General features: G+C 40.9%; 1 protein-coding gene across 3 annotated transcripts in view; it reads left to right on the forward strand.

Moving 5' to 3' along the window:
- slc2a9l2 (solute carrier family 2 member 9, like 2) overlaps window positions 1-21,662 on the forward strand; it is an 81,899-nt gene that overhangs the window by 2,297 nt on the left and 57,940 nt on the right. Inside the window, exons 1-6 of one of the 3 annotated variants that reach the window (XM_058072032.2) lie at window positions 282-682; window positions 914-993; window positions 7,222-7,323; window positions 13,003-13,163; window positions 18,989-19,113; window positions 19,932-20,077. In XM_058072032.2, the coding sequence (XP_057928015.1) occupies window positions 931-993; window positions 7,222-7,323; window positions 13,003-13,163; window positions 18,989-19,113; window positions 19,932-20,077 (597 nt within the window). In that variant the 5' untranslated portion in view covers window positions 282-682; window positions 914-930. Of the gene's footprint in view, window positions 1-281; window positions 683-913; window positions 994-7,221; window positions 7,324-13,002; window positions 13,164-18,988; window positions 19,114-19,931; window positions 20,078-21,662 lie in introns of those variants that run through there. The other 2 variants (XM_058072025.2, XM_058072016.2) reach the window with 2 other exon arrangements.

The raw sequence follows: 21,662 nt of genomic DNA on the forward strand, positions 1-21,662 counted from the left end.
AGGCGAGTGAACAGAAAATGGTTTAATTGGACACTGAATGCTACCATTTACCAAACCAACAACAGCCTGTTTGTTGTAAAGATTTTTAAAAAATCATGTGAAGAGCGACATTCCCTTCACTAGGAGTAATAATGTCATATAGGTAGCATACAGTTTAGCTAATAATGGAGAAATACGGTATAGTTGAATTAGGCTTATACAAAAATAACTTTATTTGAATGTATTTAGTTAAATGAACGCATGCGCATTATGGCAAAACACGCCTCTGTTATAAACACAGATGGAGCCGGAGTGTAGCGTCCCTACACAGTCACACAAAGTCCGATACTCTTTTTAAAAACTTGATTCTAAACTTCACACATCAACAGTAGTGAAATTCCAACATCACGTATAGATATCTAACTCACAAAGACAACTCTAGTCCCTTCGTCATCGGACGACACTTCCTTATTGTCACTGGACGACATCGAGATGCATTCAGGGACACTCCAAACATCACAGCAAATGTGTGAATTCACACAGGATAAGCGTGATAAAACACGGATGGATGGGTGTGTGTTGGGCAGTAAGTGTTGATATTTTTGTGACCACTCGGTGGCAGAATGACTCTTTCGCTTTAAATGGGACAATTTGCCTACATTGCAAATAAAACGCCATAAAGGTTGTTTTGGAACATGTGGCTGTAAGTCCAGTTTTTATTAGTCAATAGAACAAAACCTTTGTCTTAAATCAAACCCATATTGTGATTGCTTCTGTAATATGGCAAAGTCATTTCTCCCTCCATGCTCATATTTTTACTACCCCCCTCCACCCACACTTCCTCATCTTGGTTGTGAAATGTTTTTTCCTCCTCATATTGTCTTCTGTACAAGCTGAATGTATAATTTATGCATTAATGTTCTACACGTTTAAGGTCCCTGAACCATTAAAATGGGTACATCACAGAAGGCTGACCTGGCTGGACGGAGCAGCTCTGAGAAAAATCCAGTAAAGGTTAGTCTACAGTATGGATGGACTCACTTTACAAAGCTAAGAATCACTAGGGTTGTCCGATATTGTCCTATTCTCACTTTCCGACACGATATGTGTAACATGACATATCTCCTGTAGTGGAATGTGTTGTATACGGCATTTTTTAATATCGGTTTTCATGATCGGGGAAAAAATCTGATACCGATATTACATTTTTAGGCTGATATTGGGCTGATAATTATCAATAAAGATAATTATCGGACATACCAACTCCTCATGCCAGCAAAATGTGCCATTGTCCTGAAAGGGGTACCAAAAGCGTCCAAAATTTAAGGTTATTTTCTAACAATGTGGCCAAATCCATCCAACTGTCAATCACTGTCCATGTTACACAGAATGATTATTTTAACTTTTCATTAAATATATGCTTTTTACTTACTACTAGCACCATTGGAAATGTAGTTATTAGTCATAAATTAGCCACACAAAAAAAGTAGTGACTTATACACTAAATTACGGCCTATTGTGTATGGACTTATCATTTTACACATTTTATTGCAGAATTTGCACTTTTCTCAATTAAATACAGAGCAGAAATCAGGGGTGAGACAACGGCGAGACATGATATGTGTAACATGACATATCTCATGTGGTGGAATGAACACATATGTGTTGTATACAACATTTTTTAATATCGGTTTTCATGATCGGGGAAAAAATCTGATACCGATATTACATTTTTAGGCTGATATTGGGCTGATAATTATCAATAAACATAATTATCGGACATCCTGACATACTGACATGTCAGTATATAGGCCATTCTCCTGAAAAACTGTCCAAAATTCAAGGTTATTTTCTAACAATCTCCTGACTATATTTACTATATATATGGCCAAATCCATCCCACTGTCAATCACTGTCCACGTTACGCAGAATGATTATTTTAACTTTTCATTAAATATATGTTTTTTACTTACTACTAGCACCATTGGAAATGTAGTTATTAGTCATAAATTAGCCACATTGCCGTAAAAAAAAAAAAATTATTCACTCATACACTGGAAATTACGTCCCATTGTGTGTGGACTTATCATTTTAAACATTTTATTGCAGAATTTGCACTTTTCTCAATTAAATACAGAGCAGAAATCAGAGGTGAGACAACGGCGAGCTCAATTTTACCTCTGAATGCAATGTGTTTCTCAGCATGTTGCCAATCTAACGTTGGCAGAAAGATATATTATATTCCATGACTCTATCAAATCCTTTGTTTTTCTTCAAAACCTGCCCACTTGACATTGTAAACAATATAACAATGTCACCAATGTGAATAACACAGATATTTGCAAAAATAGACAAAAGCACTGAAAAATACTGTCATCCTGATACTAACTGCCTTATGTATTAGTACTATTCATACTGGGATTGCTGCAGCCACCACTACCTTGAGCATCACCGCATATTGATAGGTTAGTTTGTATATTTGCCCATCTGTTAAATCTGCCGACATGACTAAGCCTTTGTGTCAACATTGACAAGATAATGCAATGTACTGTTGAAGTTGTGAAATGACAAATCACAGACATTATGCAAGTCATGCTGCCATTCACTTTGCTTGAAAAGATTATCTTTAAAGACATTTTTATTATATTCAACAAAAATATAAACACTTATAAACCCTTTCTGTTTAGCTCCCATCTTTCATGAACTGACTTTCTTATGTACATAAAAGGCCTGTCTGTCTCAAATACTGTTCACAAATCTGTTCACAAGGTGCAGCAAATACTGCAATTTCTTTACTTACATAACTTGCGGTTTCGCACATGATATAAAGGTTCAAAGTTCAAGGATGGGACTAAATCAAAGTGTAATGCAGTGTCATCAATCGCAGCAGAAAAGATAAAAACAATAAAGAGTATGATGAAGACAAGTCAAATTAGGAATGAGATATGCAGCAAAGGCCGAGTTCTTATCATGTTGGCCAGGCAGTCAGGAGATCGGGAAGACCTGGGTTCAATTCTCTGTTTCAATGTTCTCCTACATTCCTAAAACATGCTTGTTATGTTCATTGGCGACTCATATTCATATTCACGCTCGCATTCACAACTACACACCATACACACTCCACAGGTCAGAGCCTCGATGAAAACGCCAGAACACTCTCGCTGTGAAGCAGATGTGCGAACCACTTGACATGTTCCACTTTTGCAGCACCAAATCAATTTCATAATATCTTACCCTAATTTGATTAGACACATTTGATCCTTCAAACAAGTTTGCTTCTGTTCTTATTTGCCTTAATAATACAAATCTGCCTTAGTAATATTCTACCAGTCTGGTTATTGCATGTACAGTGCACTTGCAGTCAACACAATATTGGGCAAACAAGTCTGACATTTCAGACAGAGTGAACAAATTACGCCATGCTTGCAAATGTAAACAAAGCTGTAGGCCAGCTTTGTGGGCTATGACCTGTACAACAGCAAATAATCTGCAAAGGGAAGAGAGTCCATTTAATTTGAAGCAATATTTTTTGTGCTAATACAGTGGTGTGAAAAATTCCATATTTTTTGCACGTCTGCACCCTTTTTTGATCTATAAATTTAGTTAGAATGTTGTATTCTCGTGTTAAACGATGCCAAAGTTTCAGATAATGAGGTTTGCGCATTTGGAAGTGAGCCCTGAAAGAAGTTTGGGATGGTTCTGAACGCTTGGTTTCTGTGACCTCACAGTGAGCAGGACTTCCTTGTATGGGCATGCCCGTGTACAAGCTGAGTGGGGCCAATCACAGACCGTGAGTTAGAGGTCTACACGGCTGTGCTTTTCCTTGGCCACCCCGCCCCACAGCCGTGGCACGACAGCCACAGCCGTCCACAGCCAAAAATTAAATTACCTCTTTTCAGCTCAAGATAGTATAAATTGTGTGAAAAAGATGATATAAGGAAGGATTATGGACAATATAGGTGACCTTTCAAGAAACAAAGGAGGCTATCAATATTTTATTTATATATATTATATATATATATATTTATATTAGTTTTTCATAGCCGTAGCCACAGCCGTGGCCATGTTCTTGAGATTTTTTCAGCCCGCCCCGTTAGCCGAGGAGTCCGGCCAGCCGTGGGGCCAGCCGCTCCATGTAGATCTCTACCGTGAGTCAAACAGACCATTTTCGAAATCCAAGTAAATACAGCCAGAATAGGTGCAGATTCTGGAAGATCTAGAAAGCTTTGCTGAGATGAAAATGTAAATGTAACGCTGAAAAAGAACATCATACTAACAGTAAAATATGGTGGTGGTAGTGTGATGGTCTGCGGCTGTTTTGCTGTTTCAGAAGACTTGGATGACTTGATAAATGGAACCATGAATTCTGCTGTCGACTAAACAATTCTGAAGTCAAAATGTCTGACCATTTGTGACCTCAAACTGAAACCAACTTGGGTTCTGCAACAGACAATGATCCCAAACACACCAGCAAGTCCGCCTCTGAATGCCTGAAGAAAAACAATGAAGACTTTGGAGTGGTCTAGTCAAAGTCCTGACCTAGATCCTATTGAGATGCAGTAGAATGACTTTAAAATGTTGTTTCATACACAAAAACCTTCAAATGTGGCTGAATTACAACAATTCTGCAAAGATGAGGGGGCCAAAACTCCTCCCCAGCGCTGTAAGAGACTCATTGCAAGTTATCACAAACACTTGATTGCAGTTGTTGTTGCTGACAAACAACCATTGCTATAGACAAACAACCATTCACACTCACATTCATACCTATGGACAATTTGGAGTCGCCAATTAAAAACCCACGCATGCACGGGGAGAACATGCAAACTCCACACAGAGATGGCCGAGGGTGGAATTGAACCCTGGTCTCCTAGCTGTGAGGTCTGCGCGCTAACCACTCGAACGCCGTGCCGCCTATTACTAAAGTTAATAAAGTCAATTATTGAATTAATGAAGTAAACCTGGAAATGTTCAAACTCATCCACAACATGTCAGCTAGTACTTTGTTAGGTACCTCTTCAATTTTTTTTTAACACTGCACCATATTTTGCCCTAAATGTCAGCTTTGCAGGCAAAATGTCTCATCATCTAATGAGCACAGTACCATGGATTTTTAAGCACTTTTATTAAGTCTCAAGGGTCAAAGGGATTCAAATTAAACTCTGGCCTTTTCAGCACTTCTGTGCATTCCTTATCTTATACACTGCAGTAGAAGTTTAGCCTCTGTAAGGAGTTTCATGATGTGTCCACTGGTGCTTAACATTGCCAAAGCAGAAATGTTAAAAAAGGGGAAAAATTATTGGATGAGTATATTTGTGTTTATTTGTCAGCTTGTTGGTTAATTTGTGGGCTACTTTAGTCTTTTTTTTTAGGATGATAAACAGATTGTGATTCATTCATTTTCTACCGCTTATTCCCATGAGATTGGCAGGGGTGCTGGAGCCTAACCCAGCTTCGGGCGAGAGGCGGGGTACACAAGATTTTTGGTCAAAATATATTGCATAAACATATATATTTTTTAAAATATCCAAGTATTTTTTTCCCAGTAGAAAACACATCTCATTCGCTGTGAATTGATAATTTATAAACGTTATAATACAGGTAAAATGTGCATTAATTCATTAATTCATTTATTTTTTACCGCTTAACCTCAAGAGGGTTGTGGGGGTGCTGGAGCCTATCCCAGCTGACCCCAAGTGAGAGGCGGGGTACACCCTGGACTGGTCGCCAGCCAATCACAGGGCACATATAGACAAACAACCATTCACACTCACATTCATACCTATGGACAATTTGGAGTCACCAATTAACCTAGCATGTTTTTGGAACGTGGGAGGAACCCGGAGTAACTGGAAAAAAACCCACGCATGCATGGGGAGAACATGCAAACTCCACACAGAGATGCCCAAGGGGGGAATCGAACCCGGGTCTCCTAGCTGGTAACATAATTACTGAAATAAATTAGTTACCGTCGTTAACGTGCAATTTTTGACAGCCCTAGATTAACAGGACGTTCACAACACTCAATACTTTTTTTCTCCTCACTGCTGAAAAGAAGCACCAGTATTCACTCTAGTGTGCAAGTTCTCAGCCATGACTGCCAATTGTTAATAGTTTCAATGAGACTATAGAATAAAAAAATAGAATAAATTGGCCTCCAGGACGGAACGAAATGTGTAATCACAGTGGAACGTCACTGAGGGCCTCCAAACCTTCTACTCCTTTGGGATCTTGCATCTCAATTTTGGGCTCATTATTTAACCTGCCCTTCAGCTGTGAAAATTAAATCAAAAATATATTTACAAATGTGACAAAATACTGTGATTGGCTGGCGACCAGTCCGGGGTGTACCCCGCCTCTCGCCTGAAGACAGCTGGGATAGGCTCCAGCACCGCCTGCGACTCTTGCGAGGAAAATGAATGAATGAATGTGACAAAATAATAAATATTAATACTATAAATACTAAATATAAATTACATAAATACCCATTAAGGCTGAAATCTGTATCTAAGCACACTTAAAAATAACCTGTTGCTGTCCAGAGTGCTGACCAAGTCACCTAAGCAGCCACAAGAACTGTTGTGTAATACAGCGGTGCAGAAGCATGATAAACAAACAAATGCTGTTTTTTTTTTTATTTGGTTGAGGCAGATGTGTCCATTAAAAAATATCACTGTGAAAATAAATAAATTCCTGTATCTGTACCTTTTATTATCACCACAGGACCAAGGCTTATGTTATCTCGTGGTCCAGTTGCTGAATCTCAATCATTGTGGCCTTTAAAACGCATAGAGAACCCATGGTGGGCTTCGAGATTACTTAATTAATTAACTATTTAATTTAATTATTTGTCCAGATAACAAGAAACTCCATCTGGTACCACTACCTATTCCGTTTGTTACCCTCATGTTTTCCCTTTGTAAACAGGTTTATTTTCTCTGATTCTGCCATTAAATGTATGATATAAACCACCACATGCCATTAAATAAAATCTATGTTATGATCATGATGACTTAATAAACATTTATTTGTCATATGACAATAATTTGTAAAATTAGATTGCATAAATTGCCAGTAAATGCCAGCAAATTCTGCTTTTTTTATGGTTGGGCAATACCTCAGTTCTCATGACCTTGACCGTGATCAACAGGAGTTTAACTTCCACTAAAGTAGAATGACCTCTAACCTGAGTTTGTATGGCTAACGCAACCTCCATTTTGTTTTTGTGTGGTCTGCCAACAGCCGTCGATCACACCCTGTCTGTTGAGTGCAGCCTTCTTTGGTGCCCTGGGCTCGTCTTTCCTTTACGGCTACAACCTCTCTGTCGTCAACGCTCCAGCGCTGGTGAGTAAACCGCCCTCTATACAATGACAATAAAGTTATATTCTATTTATAAGCTATACATATCACTTTTTTTTACAATTTGTGTAATTAACATCCAATTAAGTGTCTTCTTACGGACCTGATATACTATTTTTTATAGTGTAGAATGAACCAGGATTATGAAGAGAATTCACACAAACAGCCAGAGCCTTCTTATTGTGGGTGGAATCAAACAGTGATGCCGAAAAGTAAAAAAAAAAAAAAAAAAAAAAAAGCTAAGCTGACAAGGGCACCTGGAAACAGAAGTGAAATGCAGTCAAGGGTTTTTGGGCAATGACTCAGTCAGGAGTAGTTTCAAGCAATAGCCTTGAGGCTTAAAATTCCACAGGGTAGCGGCTGCTCAGGCAAATAGCCTAGGGGGGATGGAGAATGTTGAGGAAACTGATCCCAAGAGGAAAAACCTTAGGCCATTTTTGATTGGAGGGGCTGGTGCAGAGGAGCAGACGATAAAATGATAGCTGCCTTGGGGACAACTCATTACATGGACACACTTTATTCGGTTGTATCACAAGCCGATGAAGAAAATTTGGCACCGGAGTAATATTCTGTGGAGTTTGCATGTTCTCCCTGTGCATGCGTGGGTTTTCTACGGGTACTCCGGTTTCCTCCCACATTCCAAAAACATGCTAGGTTAATTGGCGACTCCAAATTGTCCATAGGTATGAATGTGAGTGTGAATGGTTGTTTGTCTATATGTGCCCTGTGATTGGCTGGCCACCAGTCCAGGGTGTACCCCGCCTCTTGCCTGAAGACAGCTGGGATAGGCTCCAGCACCCCCGCGACCCTTGTGAGGAAAAGCGGTAGAAAATGAATGAATGAGTTCTACTATAGGCTGCATGACGGCCGAGTGGTTCGCAGGCTACACAGCTAGGAGACCCGGGTTCAATTCCACCCTCGGCCATCTCTGTGTGGAGTTTGCATGTTCTCCCCGTGCATGCGTGGGTTTTCTCCGGGTACTCCGGTTTCCTCCCACATTCCAAAAACATGCTAGGTTAATTAGCGACTCCAAATTGTCCATAGGTATGAATGTGAGTGTGAATGGTTGTTTGTCTATATGTGCCCTGTGATTGGGTTGCCACCAGTCCAGGCTGTACCCTGCCTCTTGCCTGAAGACAGCTGGGATAGGCTCCAGCACTGGGTGAAAATGAATGAATGAATACACTATTTGTCCAACTGTATTAAAAATGTGTAATGTCTGTCGTGATCTCTTGATGGCAAAGGCAAAAAAGCTTTCTCTCGTTGTTGAGCCGCATAATCAAGGCTTTTTTCAGCGTGCTGTTGACAGGAACTAGATACTTCTTGAAAGAGCCAGAGAGTTATGGAACCAAAAAAAACGGTCCATCAAGACAAGGGACAATCCTCTGCCCACATGAAAAGTGACTATTTGGATTTTCTGATGAAAACCTCGACGGTCCAAAATTAGAACATTAGAACAATGGAGCTTCAGGTTGTGCAGGGGCGTCAAACGGCAGTTGGTTATGTGAAGATGTTGCAGAGGGCATCCCTCATGACTGAAGGGAGCTAATTGAATCTACATTATTTCTCATGGAAACAATTGATTCGGTTCATTTAGCATCCGTTTCATTTAGAGTTGGACCTTCTGGAAAAGATTAATGATTCTAACCAAGGTTCCATTGTAAACAAACCAAACTCTTCTTATTCTTATTATTTTAATGAGAACCCTGTGTTAACATTAAAAACCAACTAAAGTAAAACAAAAAACAAAGGAGTCAGTGCCTCACCAGCATTGAACCTCAGTGCACTGATTATGGGTGTATTTTGTCTGATGGGAAATTGAGTTTTGTATGTGATTAGTCTTGCTCAGTGAACATTCCATGATTGTATCACACTTTGGGAATACAGAGAGTGATTGTGATGCAGTGAGTGGGAGTGGTGGGAGTCATAACAGAGATAAATATTTCATAGTTGTCTATAGAAAGTGATGGTGATGGACCTTAGGTGGGGGGGATTATAGGAGTATGGCAGTTGGTATGCTTGGTTTTGGCAGCAGCCACATCTGTTTGTAAGTGTGTAAACATTGGGGGAAGTCACTCAATTCTGGAGGTTGTTGGAATGAAGACTTTATAGAGTGACAGGTTCAGGACCTGTCATGAATAAAAAATACACAGAAATTCCAATTAGATGTTGAGAGGCCAGTTCTTCTCTGAGCACTGCCAAGGTGCCCCCTGAACCACCTCAGAATATCTCCTCAGGGATCATTCAAGTACAATCGTAGAATTAAAGAATTTAACATCATTCCTCTTCAGGGAAGGTAGCCATGTGGATTGCTTCTCTTTTGACTTTGACACCCCCCCCCCCCCCCCCGCTTAGGCAGGGTGAAGTGACATCTTTAATTGCTTCAGCTTGAGGTACTGGCTTGGAAAGCATCACAAGTGGTGATTTGGCTAATGGTCAAAAACTACTCTAATGCAGCCACGTGCGAGAAGGTTCACAAAAAAGAAGACAAAAATTTACTTTTGTGTTGTGGTCATGAATACCGAACTAGCTAACCTTGTGAAGCGCTTGCTCACTGCCAATACTGTTAACAATGGACCGGAGCATTATATTTGAACAAGGACACAAAAACGCTACAGCCGAATGGTGCCAGATGGTCATACTTAATAATAATTAATACTTAATAGTTTTTACCCACTTTGAGTGGGTGGCACGGCGGTCGAGTGGTTAGCACGCAAACCTCACGGCTAGGAGACCAGGGTTCAATTCCACCCTCGGCCATCTCTGTGTGGAGTTTGCATGTTCTCCCCGTGCATCCGGGTACTCCGGTTTCCTCCCACATTCTAAAAACATGCTAGGTTAATTGGCGACTCCAAATTGTCCATAGGTATGAATGTGAGTGTGAATGGTTGTTTGTATATATGTACCCTGTGATTGGCTGGCGACCAGTCCAGGGTGTAACCCGCCTCTTGCCTGAAGACAGCTGGGATAGGCTCCAGCACCGCCTGCGACCCTTGTGAGGAAAAAGCGGTAGAAATTAATGAATGAATTAATGAACTTTGAGTGTTTAAACAAGAGAGAAATGTGAATAGTGATGGTTTTACAGCCTGAAAACATACTAAATATATATAAAATATATATATAAAAAATATAGTAAGCTATTTTGGGGGTTTCAGTTATTGTGGGATATTTTGGGAATTTATCCCCCGCGATAAATGAGGGAACAATGCACATGTGACCTTTTCTTTCAACAAAGTTCTTATACTTTGTTGCACAATTCTGATCATGTCCTTGGGAGTTTGGGTATATAATTCTCCATCAAATCTATTCACTCATTCAGCAGAGCATAAAAGTACATTCAATGCATTGGTATTTCTGTTACCGAGTGCTGCTGTAAAAAAAAAAAAAAAAAAGGAAAAAAAAATTCCTCTATGGAAGAACAGCAGTGACAAGCACCTTCCAGCTTTCGGAATGCAACGTTACTGCAAGTGCCTTTTTTACATTTCTATGTATTTTATTGTCTCATCAGCAATAATCATGAAGTCACACTTCCTGCTGTCGAAAGTCATTTCTTCTAGCGAGTGCTGCTGTAAAAAAAAAAATGCTGGGTTTTCTTCTATGGAAGAACAGCAGAGACAAGCACCTTCCAGCTTTCAGAATGCAACGTTACTGCAAGTGCCTTTTTTACATTTCTATGTATTTTATTGTCTGATCAGCAATAATCATGAAGTCACACTTCCTGCTGTCAAATGTCATGCTATATAATAAATGCTGACAAACAGAAACTTACAAACATGATTCAACTCAGTGCGTAGTGTGACAGTAGCAGGGTGCCCTGAGATTTACAATTGGCCACATCTATTTATTTATTCAGTCAGTCAGTGATTTTATATACGTATCTTCATCAATTTAAATATGTGACTGCAATGGATGCTGGCAGTGACAAGCTAATTATATGATGTGTTTGAGAAATGCGGTCACGCATAATAAGAAAAGCTTCCTTTTTTTTTCCCCTGCTAAACTCTCTCAGATGAGTTTTGCATATAAATTCCTACATGGAAGAAATAACACTTTGCATCTGTGTGGATTCCAAATCCACTTTGGCCAATGAGTAAATTCAAACATGAGCCTGCTAAATTGAACTAATACAGGTGTAATCTCATAATGCAGGGCGGACTAAGCCGAGCTCTCATCACAAGGCTTCACTGCGCTGTCACTTCAAATGCTCCCGTCTCATGCAATTCCATATCTCTCGCTTTGAATCCAATAAAAAAAAGTGTTTGACATTAAAATCTCTCATTATTAAACTGGAGCTGCTATCTTTGATAAGAAAATTTAAATTATAGAATGACGTCCATTCAGTAACCTTTGTATGCTAGTGAAACCTGGGGGGAAAAAAAGTTTAAAAACTTTATTTGATGCCCTCAAAAAATACATTGTATATTGTATATTGTATGAGGTAATAAGGCTTTTAAATTCATAGTCACTGTTTACCATCAACACTCATTTCAGGAACTCATTACAAAAAATTACACTGACACTCTCAAGAGAATTGAAGAGGATGTTTCTGGTGGTTACTTTCATTTTCTTTTAAAGTACTATACAGTACCGGAGCCAGAAAATGTACAATTGGGGTGGCCAAGGTGAGACCATCACTCACATCGTGACGTCACTTGAAATATCTCCACATAGCTCCACCACTCGTGGAGCCTATCCCAGCTGTCTTCAGGCGAGAGCCGGGGTACACCCTGGACTGGTCGCCAGCCAATCACATTGCACATATAGACAAACAACCATTCACACTCACATTCATACCTATGGACAATTTGGAGTGGCCAATTAACCTAGCATAGCATGTTTTTGGAATGTGGGAGGAAACCGGAGTACTCGGAGAAAACCCACGCAGAGATGGCCGAGGGTGGAATTGAACCCTGGTCTGCTAGCTGTGTGGCCTGCTAACCACTCGTCCTTCGTGCAGCCTATATTCATTCATTCATTCATTTTCTACCGCTTTTCCTCACGAGGGTTGCGGAGGTGCTGGAGCCTATCCCAGCTGTCTTCGGGCGAGAGGCGGGGTACACCCTGGACTGGTGGCCAGCCAATCACAGGGCACATATAGACAAACAACCATTCACACTCACATTCATACCTATGGACAATTTGGAGTCGCCAATTAACCTAGCATGTTTTTGGAATGTGGGAGGAAGCCTATATTAGTACTTCAAAATTTAAATACCTAAAAATACCTGAGCATCTAAACAACTGGTCCTCAATAGGTGGCTGGTGGTCCACACCAGGCACACAGTAGGTTTTCATTTTGCCTAGTGAACATCACCCAAATTATGTAAACCATTAAGTCTAACATGAAGTGTTGAAAGTGTTGGAAGCAATTTTACTGTATTTTAGTTTTATTTGACATTTCTGTATTTTTTTTTGTTTTGTTTTGGCTGAGCTATGGGGTGGCCAGTGGTGGTCATGGCAACCACACTGGTTGTCTAGACAATTCAGATATCAACTCATTTTCCACTTCAATGAAAAATGTCTGGCTCTGCCACTGACATGTACCCTGTGTCACTGACATCCGTAGATGAACTTGTATGGTTATGCAGTGAACTGTATCATCCCCTTGTCCTCCATGACAGCATTGTGATGGTTACCTCCTTCCATGTGTGTTTTCTCTTGCAGTACATTAAAGAATTCTACAATAAGACATGGATGGAAAGATATGGCAAGCCTGTTGGAGCCGAAACAACTACGCTTCTTTGGTCCGTCACAGTGTCCATATTTTCTATTGGGGGCCTTTTTGGAGCGCTTACCGTGTCTTGGCTCATAAAAATCCTGGGAAGGTGAGCATATCTCAGTATATTAATCATACTCTTCTCCATCTTTCATGCATTACATGAAGAGCCTCCTTGGCTACGTCAGGTCATTGAATAAAGATTTCATCTGGCCATGAATGGTTAGAAACTGAAAATCTCAAGAGTCAATCGCTTACATTCTCATTCTTGTATGTTTATGCTAAATATTTACATCAGAATTATTGCATTCTTAATACACTACGAGTCACTGCACTCAGTAGTCATGTATACATGGACCCAAATATTCCAATTGCATTCGGTTTATTTGCTCAAACGGACAGAATGTAACATTTGTATACACCTCATTCCGAAAGAAAAGTGCCAATCCGAATGAACATATAATCGGATTCCCGGGGGTGGAATATTCCTTTCCCCAATCCGATTGAGGTATCTTGTACCCGCTCAAACGGAAAGTTGTCAGGGTGCGTTCTTCTTCGTCTTGTTTTTCTTCTTCTGTTGTTTATTGGCGGTTGGCAAGCAGATTTCGGTGAGCATTACCGAATTGTGGAACAGAATCTAAACCCTTCTATATTTTATTCGCAAGTCCAGTTTTTTTTATAAAAAGAAAATATATATCTATATAAAACATGTCCCGAGTTTAATTATAAATATTAGCTAGATTGAATTTGATCTTTTCCTGTTTAAATTTATCCCAGGTGCGTTCTTTCAGAGCATGCTGAGATATGACGTAACACGCAGCTTGAGATGTTCTTCGGTTTTAAAAATGGAGGCGAGCAATCGGCACTGGACTGCTGCGGAAAGTTTGTTTTTGATTCAAACTAAATTTCAAGACTGGACGAACAAATTCCAACAAGTGAAAGAAAAACCCGGGGAAGTCGGTATCACGTGATGTTGATGTTTACGTTTTACTGCGCATTCCCCATTGATTATTCTGGTTGATTATAGCGGCGCATGTAGACAAGAGATTGGAATATTCCTTTCCATGTATACCACTGTTTTCGGAAAAGTCATTCGGAAAGAGGAAAAACTCCTAATGTAAACGTGGCTACTGTTGTTGTGTCAACGGGCAAGGCACTTCACACCACCTTGCCTCCAGTGCTGCCTACACTGGTATATGAATGTTTGGTAGTGGGCAGACGGGCTCTAGGTGCGAATTGGCAGCCATCGTTTCAAAGTCAGCTGGGATCGGCTCCAGCATACCTTCATGACCCTAGTGTGGACAAATGGCATACAAGATGGATGGATGGGTCATTACTAATCTGCACATTTAACTGCATCATTTACATACTTGTTGCTAGTACATAACACAGCCACTGTTGCTGTCTCAGGAGAAGTGAATGCCATTCTGAAGTGCATGCCAAGATTGTCTATAGCTTGGTTCTCTGCACCTTTTTTCTCTAAGTGTCTTGAAAATATAGGCTTTTACCTCAGAAAATGATGAAACAGCGTCGAGACATACAGGTCGTTACATGCCATTAGACGTCTTTTCAGGGCACAGACAGACGCAATGTGGGTGCACTGGCCTACCAAGGTCGTTAATATCCATTCCCACCATCCATTTGACCCTCGGAAAACTGTGAATTACATTTCGCCCAAATGAAATTGACTTACCTAGAAAAAATGTTGTGTTCGTGTGTGCAATAGTCTTAAAATAAACATGAATTGTTATTATTGTAATACGCACCAAAGTTTCATAAGCACTGACAACACAAGCTGGTTTGTGGTATGTGATTGTGGTCGCCATGGCAACGACCAAGCTATTAGCCTGACTTTAAGCCAGTTCATCCTCATCAAATTTATTCATTCATTTTCTTCCGCTTATCCTCACGGGGGTTGCGGGGGGTACTGGAACCTATCCTAGCTGTCTTCAGGCGAGAGGCGGGGTACACCCTGGACTGTTCACCAGCCAATCACAGGGCACATATAGACAAACAACCATTCACACTCACATTCATACCTATGGACAATTTGGAGTCGCCAAATAACCTAGCATGTTTTTGGAATGTGGGAGGAAACCGGAGTACCCGGAGAAAACCCACACAGAGATGGCCAAGGGTGGAATTGAATTCTGGTCTCCTTGCTGTGAGGCCTGATTGCTAACCGCCGTGCAGCCACTTAACATTATGTTACAGAAATCTTTTAGATGTCCATTGGAACAAACTCGGCGGCACGGCGGTCGAGTGGTTAGCACACAGACCTCACAGCTAGGAGACCAGGGTTCGATTCCACCCTCGGCAATCTCTGTGTGGAGTTTACATAATGCATGCTCCTCCCACATTCCAAAAACATGCTAGGTTAATTGGCGACTCCAAATTGTCCATAGATATGAATGTGAGTGTGAATGGTTGTTTGTCTATATGTGCCCTGTGATTGGCTGGCGACCAGTCCAGGGTGTATCCCGCCTCTCGCCCGAAGACAGCTGGGATAGGCTCCAGCACCCTTGTGAGGAAAAAAAGCGGTAGAAAATGAATGAATGAATGGAATAAACTCCATCTTCATCTTGTCTCCAAGTGTTCAGAGGTGGAGGTGGTCAGGACCGATAAATACGTAGGACATGGTCTGGTGTATTTCCTGCGATATTTGCCATAAACTGCTCCTGTAGATGTTCTACCAGTCTGTTGTGGCCACTATTCTGTTTTATGCTGAGGTGTGTTTGGGATTTAGCACTAATAAGAATGTCACTACCGTGAGGTGAGCTGGGATGATTTTGTGGTGGATCCTCCAGGACTACGGCAGGGTTTTCATCCTGGAAAATGTCCTTCACCCTCTGCACATCACATTAATCAGGCAGGGGAGCGTGTTCAGCATCAGGCTGCTGCCTCAGACCTGCTCCACCAACAAACCAAGAAAGTCCCCATGGCCATATGGCTCGACAAGGGACGTCAAGGTCGCAGCCATTGTGTCTGTATATATCTATGAAACTCCACTGTACTTAATGTCCTTATAGGAAGTGAACCCGTGCTTCACATGAATGAAAGCAATCTCATATAATATTATATTCTCCAAATTATTGCATTTCTTTCATTGAGAAACTTTGACAAAACATAAAAACAAAAGTTTATTTACTTGTCATGGTTGACATATGTGCAAGGTTGATTTATCTTTAATAGTATGATTTATGGTTGTGTTGCAGCTGCTGTAGATCAATTGTGATTCAGCTGACTAAGCACCAGATTGATGATTCACCTTTTTCCTGCTGGAATGCTCCGTGAATAATGCGCTACTTCTGAGAAGTGCAAACAGTAATGGGACTTGAGTATGACGTCCTTTGGCTGGCTCACAATGACTTACAATTAATATTTGGAGGATGGAGGTCACTGACTCTTCTTCCTTCAGTTGTAGGCAGTCCCCACTCAGCAATGGTGTTAATATGATCGGGAATGGTTGTCTATGTCCTTTGTAATTTACTGGCGACATGCTCGGGTGAGGCTGCACGACGGAGGAGTGTAGCGTGCAGGCCACACAGCTAGGCAACTCCAAATTGTCCATAGGTATGAATGTGAGTGTGCATGGTTGTTTGTATATAGTATGTGCCCGGACGGCACGGCGGAGGAGTGGTTAGCGCGCAGACCTCACAGCTAGGAGACAAGGGTTCAATCCCACCCCCGGCCATCTCTGTGTTCTCCATGTTCTCCCCGTGCATGTGTGGGTTTTCTCCGGGTACTCCGGTTTCCTCCCACATTCCAAAAACATGCTAGGTTAATTGGCGACTCCAAATTGTCCATAGGTATGAATGTGAGTGTGAATGGTTGTTTGTCTATATGTACCCTGTGATTGGCTGGCGACCAATTCAGGGTGTACCCCGCCTCTCGCCTGAAGACAGCTGGGATAGGCTCCAGCACCCTCCACAACCCTTGTGAGGATAAGCGGTAGAAAATGAATGAATGAATGAATGAATGCCCAGGTGGTATTCCCCCTTTTTCCTGAAGTCAGCTGGGATGGGCTGGAGCGCCATACAACTGTTGGGATGGCTTTCCCAAAGCCCTGCCCTCAACTCCATAGAACATGTGTGAGCTATGTTTAAATGTCTGTCTGGAACTGTAGTACTCAAGTACTGTATCTTCTATACCTCTTGTTAGGGGTTGAGTCCTATGAGGACAAAATAACTTTAGTAGCCTGAAATAATGTTCAAAAGAACCATTCATCCACAGCCGACCAGGACTTGAACACTTGACCACTTGGACAGCAGGGTTAGACTTCTAAAGCTTGTATAAAGTTTATATTCTTCGACAATTGAGAAAATTCCCCATGGATTTCTTGTGATCCATACAGATTGTTTGAAATATTCAGTTTGCATGTATTATTAATTTTTCTTCCAACATCAGTGAACCAGCTGGTGCTTTTTTAAAGATTCTTTCAGAAAAGTTAAAGTTCACAGGTTAGAGTTCAATGTATCATAGGAGATGAAGACTATGTAAATTCGAAACGGACTAGATCATTAAATGTTCCCGGGTGGTAGATTTTTTCTTTTCATATATCTTCTCTTTCTTGAATTATTCAACACAGAATGTCAAGATCTTAAAGAAATGGTCCAAATGTATGGCGAGGGAATGTTGAAATGGTGACCCCCCCTGCTGGGTCTGATTAGCATTTGTATTTCCATTCAAATCAATTAAAAAACACACACTTTCACTTTCACTAGTGCAAGTGAAAGTCCACTGGGCCGCCGGCAGTTGGTGCTCGTCGAATCAATGTTCGGAATACGCGGCAATCACATAATTTTTTCCCGCGAACTGGCACCAACTGCCGCCGGCCCAGTGGACTCTGAGCATCATTGGCACATCGTGGCTCACGCCATTAAATTCCAGTGGATTCCAATAGGCGGATTTTTTGCAAAATTTAGTTCCACTTGGTGGAAGATTTTAAACATTTTGAAATTTTCTTGCCTCCAAACTACATTTTTGCTGCCGTTACGGGCCACCACTAGCCAGTTGGGAGGCAGTTTGAGCCACTGCATGCCACTAGGCACCCTATTGGCGACACTAGGCGCCACAGCAAATTGCATTGGCGCGAACTGGCACCAACTGTTGCTGGCCCAGGGGACTCCTAGCATCACTGGCGCAACGTGGCTCGTGCCATTACATTCCAGTGGATTCCAATAGGCGGATTGTTTGAGACATTTGGTTCCACTTGGTGGACACATCGCACCGATTGCTTGATGCAAGTGGAGTGACGAAGATTTTAAACATTTTGAAATTTTCTTGCCGCCAAACTCAATTTTTGCTGCTGTTAGAGGCCACCACGAGCCATTAGGGAGGCAGTTTGAGCCACTGCATGCCACTAGGCACCTTATTGGCGACACTAGACCCCACAACAAATTGCATTGGCGTGAACTGGCACGAACTGGCGCTGGCCCAGTGGACTCCTCGCATCATTGGCGCAACGTGGCTCGTGCTATTACACTCCAGTGGATTCCAATAGGCGGTTTGTTTGTGACATTTTGTTCCACTTGGTGGACACGTCGCGCCGATTGCTTGATGCAAGTGGCGTGACGAAGATTTTAAACATTTTGAAATTTTATTACCGCCAAACAAAATTTTTGCCGCCGTTACGGGCCACCACGAGCCAGTTGGGAGGCACTTTGAGCCACTGCACGCCACTAGGCACCTTATTGGTGACTCTTGGCGCCACAGCAAATTGCATTGGCTCGAACTGGCACCAACTGGCGCCGGCCCAGTGGACTCTTAGCATAATAGTGGCGTGCCAAATATTTTTTTGTCAGTTATGCCAATTAAATTGAACTTCTATACGTACATGTTGTTCTATTTTGTTAGTTATGTTTGTAGAGTTTTACATTAAGTAAAAGTTACAAGTTAATGTGCTCAAAATAATCTGTTTCTCTCCTCAAACAGAAAGGGAACCTTACTGGTGAACAACGTATTTGCTGTGGTAGCTGCATTGCTTCTGACCTTCGGAGAGAGGGCAAGGTCTTTTGAGATGCTCATCATTGGCCGCTTTATTATTGGAGTGGACTCTGGTAAGTGTTTTTGTCTTTCGGTCTTATGTTCCACGCCGTCAGAGTGGCTCGCTCTTAAACTGTAAACCCACCTGCTTGCTTGACTTTCTCCTCCGATTTTGGTTCAACATTTGCAATAAAAGTGACCTTTGGAATTGTTCAATGAGATTCAGCTCCAGAAGCCTTTCTCTTCAATTGCTATTGTTCACTCGTTATGGGAGATAACAAGCTAAATGCACAATCCATTCCATTCATTCATTAGATGACAAACAGATGGACTCGAGGCCACAGTGTTGCCAGTCACGACACACAACTATAAATAACAAATAAATACACCATAATTAATTTCCGTTATGATTGTTTTCCTCGTTATTCACCCGTGGTGTTCTCTGAGCTTCACAAATTGCTTCCTGTTTGTTAAGTAGCTTTCCACGCACTTCAAAACCACAGAGATGCCATATTGTTCTAATTTGTTAATTAAGATGTCATGATTAATTGTCTTGAATGCTTCTGTCACGTACATAAATATGCACATTGTTAGTTCTCGATGGTATCGGTAATATCCTCAGTTGTTTTAATCAGTGTTTTGTTTTTCTAAGGGCTACATAGCGTCTGTCAGAAAAGTTGTATTTACCTGTAATTCTGTGTCTCAATGCGCCCTTCAAGGTTATACTGTGTTTTATTATATAATCACACTTTAAAAGGAATTCTGATTTAATTTGTGTGCACAACTGAAGTCATGTTTTTTGTATTTATTTTGATTGCTTGACATGTTTAAAGTCACATTAAATATTAATTTCTTAGCCTAAGAATGTAATATCTGTCTTTTTTTTATATAGGTATAGCTCTCAGTGTCCTACCCATGTACCTTGGAGAAATTTCTCCAAGGTATATCAGAGGTTTCATTGGCCAGTTCAACTCCATTCTCATCTGTCTTGGAGTGTTCACTGGTCAGGTGCTGGGCCTACCTGAGCTGCTGGGGCAGGTAAGTTACATCATCTTTTTCCATCCATCCATTTTCTAATGCCCTTGTAACCCAAATATTAGAGTTATAAATCTCTTAGATAGACACACATACACAATACACATTTGGATAGATGTGTTACCATACGATAAAATAAATATTGTAAAATATACAGTAATTTCCAGTTTATAAGCTGCTGGGGGGTGCTGCAATGATGTCAGCCTCCCTCTGTGCTTTGGGGTCCTCTGGCTCCCTCTGGTGGACAAAGGCAGCATTACAGTACCATCCATCCATTCATTTTCTATGCCGCTTGCCCTCCAAAGCATTATGGGATTTTTTTCCCCCCATTTGAACAGATATTGGCACATGTTTGTATTTTTCTTAGGTGTTATATGTGTTAAGTTGTTGTGTGATGAGTCTAGTGTTCTTTGGACGATGACACAGTGAGTCAGACAGTTACATTCAGCACTTTCTAATAGTTTGACAAGTGTGTTGTGAGTCTTTTCATAGGTCATGATTGGCTCCTGTCAAATGAAGAAGTGCTTGGTCGTCACGGACTTGTGTGCGCCATAATATGCTGTTTTATGACTTGGACATGTGTAGCTTATTGTCCGGTGCAGCTTAGACACCTGAATTTGATTTGATTCATTCTACGATTAACATTTATTGATGTAGACATTAATCTTACATTAGAAAATACAGGAGTCCAGTATTCCAGTATTTTGTAAAAGACCACAACATTTCCCCAAGCATCCTGTAAGGCAAAGAATAAAGTCAAAAGACAAACAACAACAGAATCACATGTCAAATGGATTTATTTTTAGACATGGACCAAAAATAGAAGCTGAATGGACATATATTTGTTTGATGGGATCAATATTAAATGTATCCATAAAAAAACAGACATCTTAGCCTTCAGTTCAATCAATAATAACAAATAAATAAATAGTGCAAAGCCTCTGAAATAATGACAAATTTCTTCAAAAGTGGCAAAAATGTGTCCAGGCAAAGACAAGTGCACAGCGCTATTTGCCACTTGGGTGCAATTAAAATGGTGTGTCAGGTTGGGAAAGCAAACAATGCTTTACTCAAAACGTCATAACAATAGTAACTAGAACTCAAGAATAAAATGTGAGAAGATTTCTTGTTCAGAAAAAAAATATCTTGTGCGTGCTAGGACTCGGACAATGATAAATTATTCAGTCACATAATAAATGAAATGGAGGTTGATGGAATTATTGGCCTTAATATATTTCCAATGGAATGCATTTGAAGGAAAACAAGTTCCAAACCAAAAAAATTAAGCATACTTTCTCTCTGCTGGTCTTGCTGGTTAATTTCTGTTGTGTTACCAGTGGGCATCAAATCAAATCGAAGTTTATTTGTATAGCGCCTTACAACATCCCTATGATGCCCAAGGTGCTTCATTAGAATACAATACAATAGAATACAATAACTAAAACTATTGTAGATGCTGGGGGGCACGGCGGTCTAGTAGCAGACCTCACAGCTAGGACACCAGGGTTCAATTCCACCCTCGGCCATCTCTGTGTGAGGTTTGCACGTCTCCCCGTGCATGCGGGGGTTTTCTCCGGTTTCCTCCCAC

This window comes from Doryrhamphus excisus, linkage group LG11 (assembly GCF_037039965.1).
Source record: "Doryrhamphus excisus strain RoL-2023G ecotype Guam linkage group LG11, RoL_Dexc_Guam_v1.1, whole genome shotgun sequence".
Lineage (NCBI taxonomy): Eukaryota > Metazoa > Chordata > Actinopteri > Syngnathiformes > Syngnathidae > Doryrhamphus > Doryrhamphus excisus.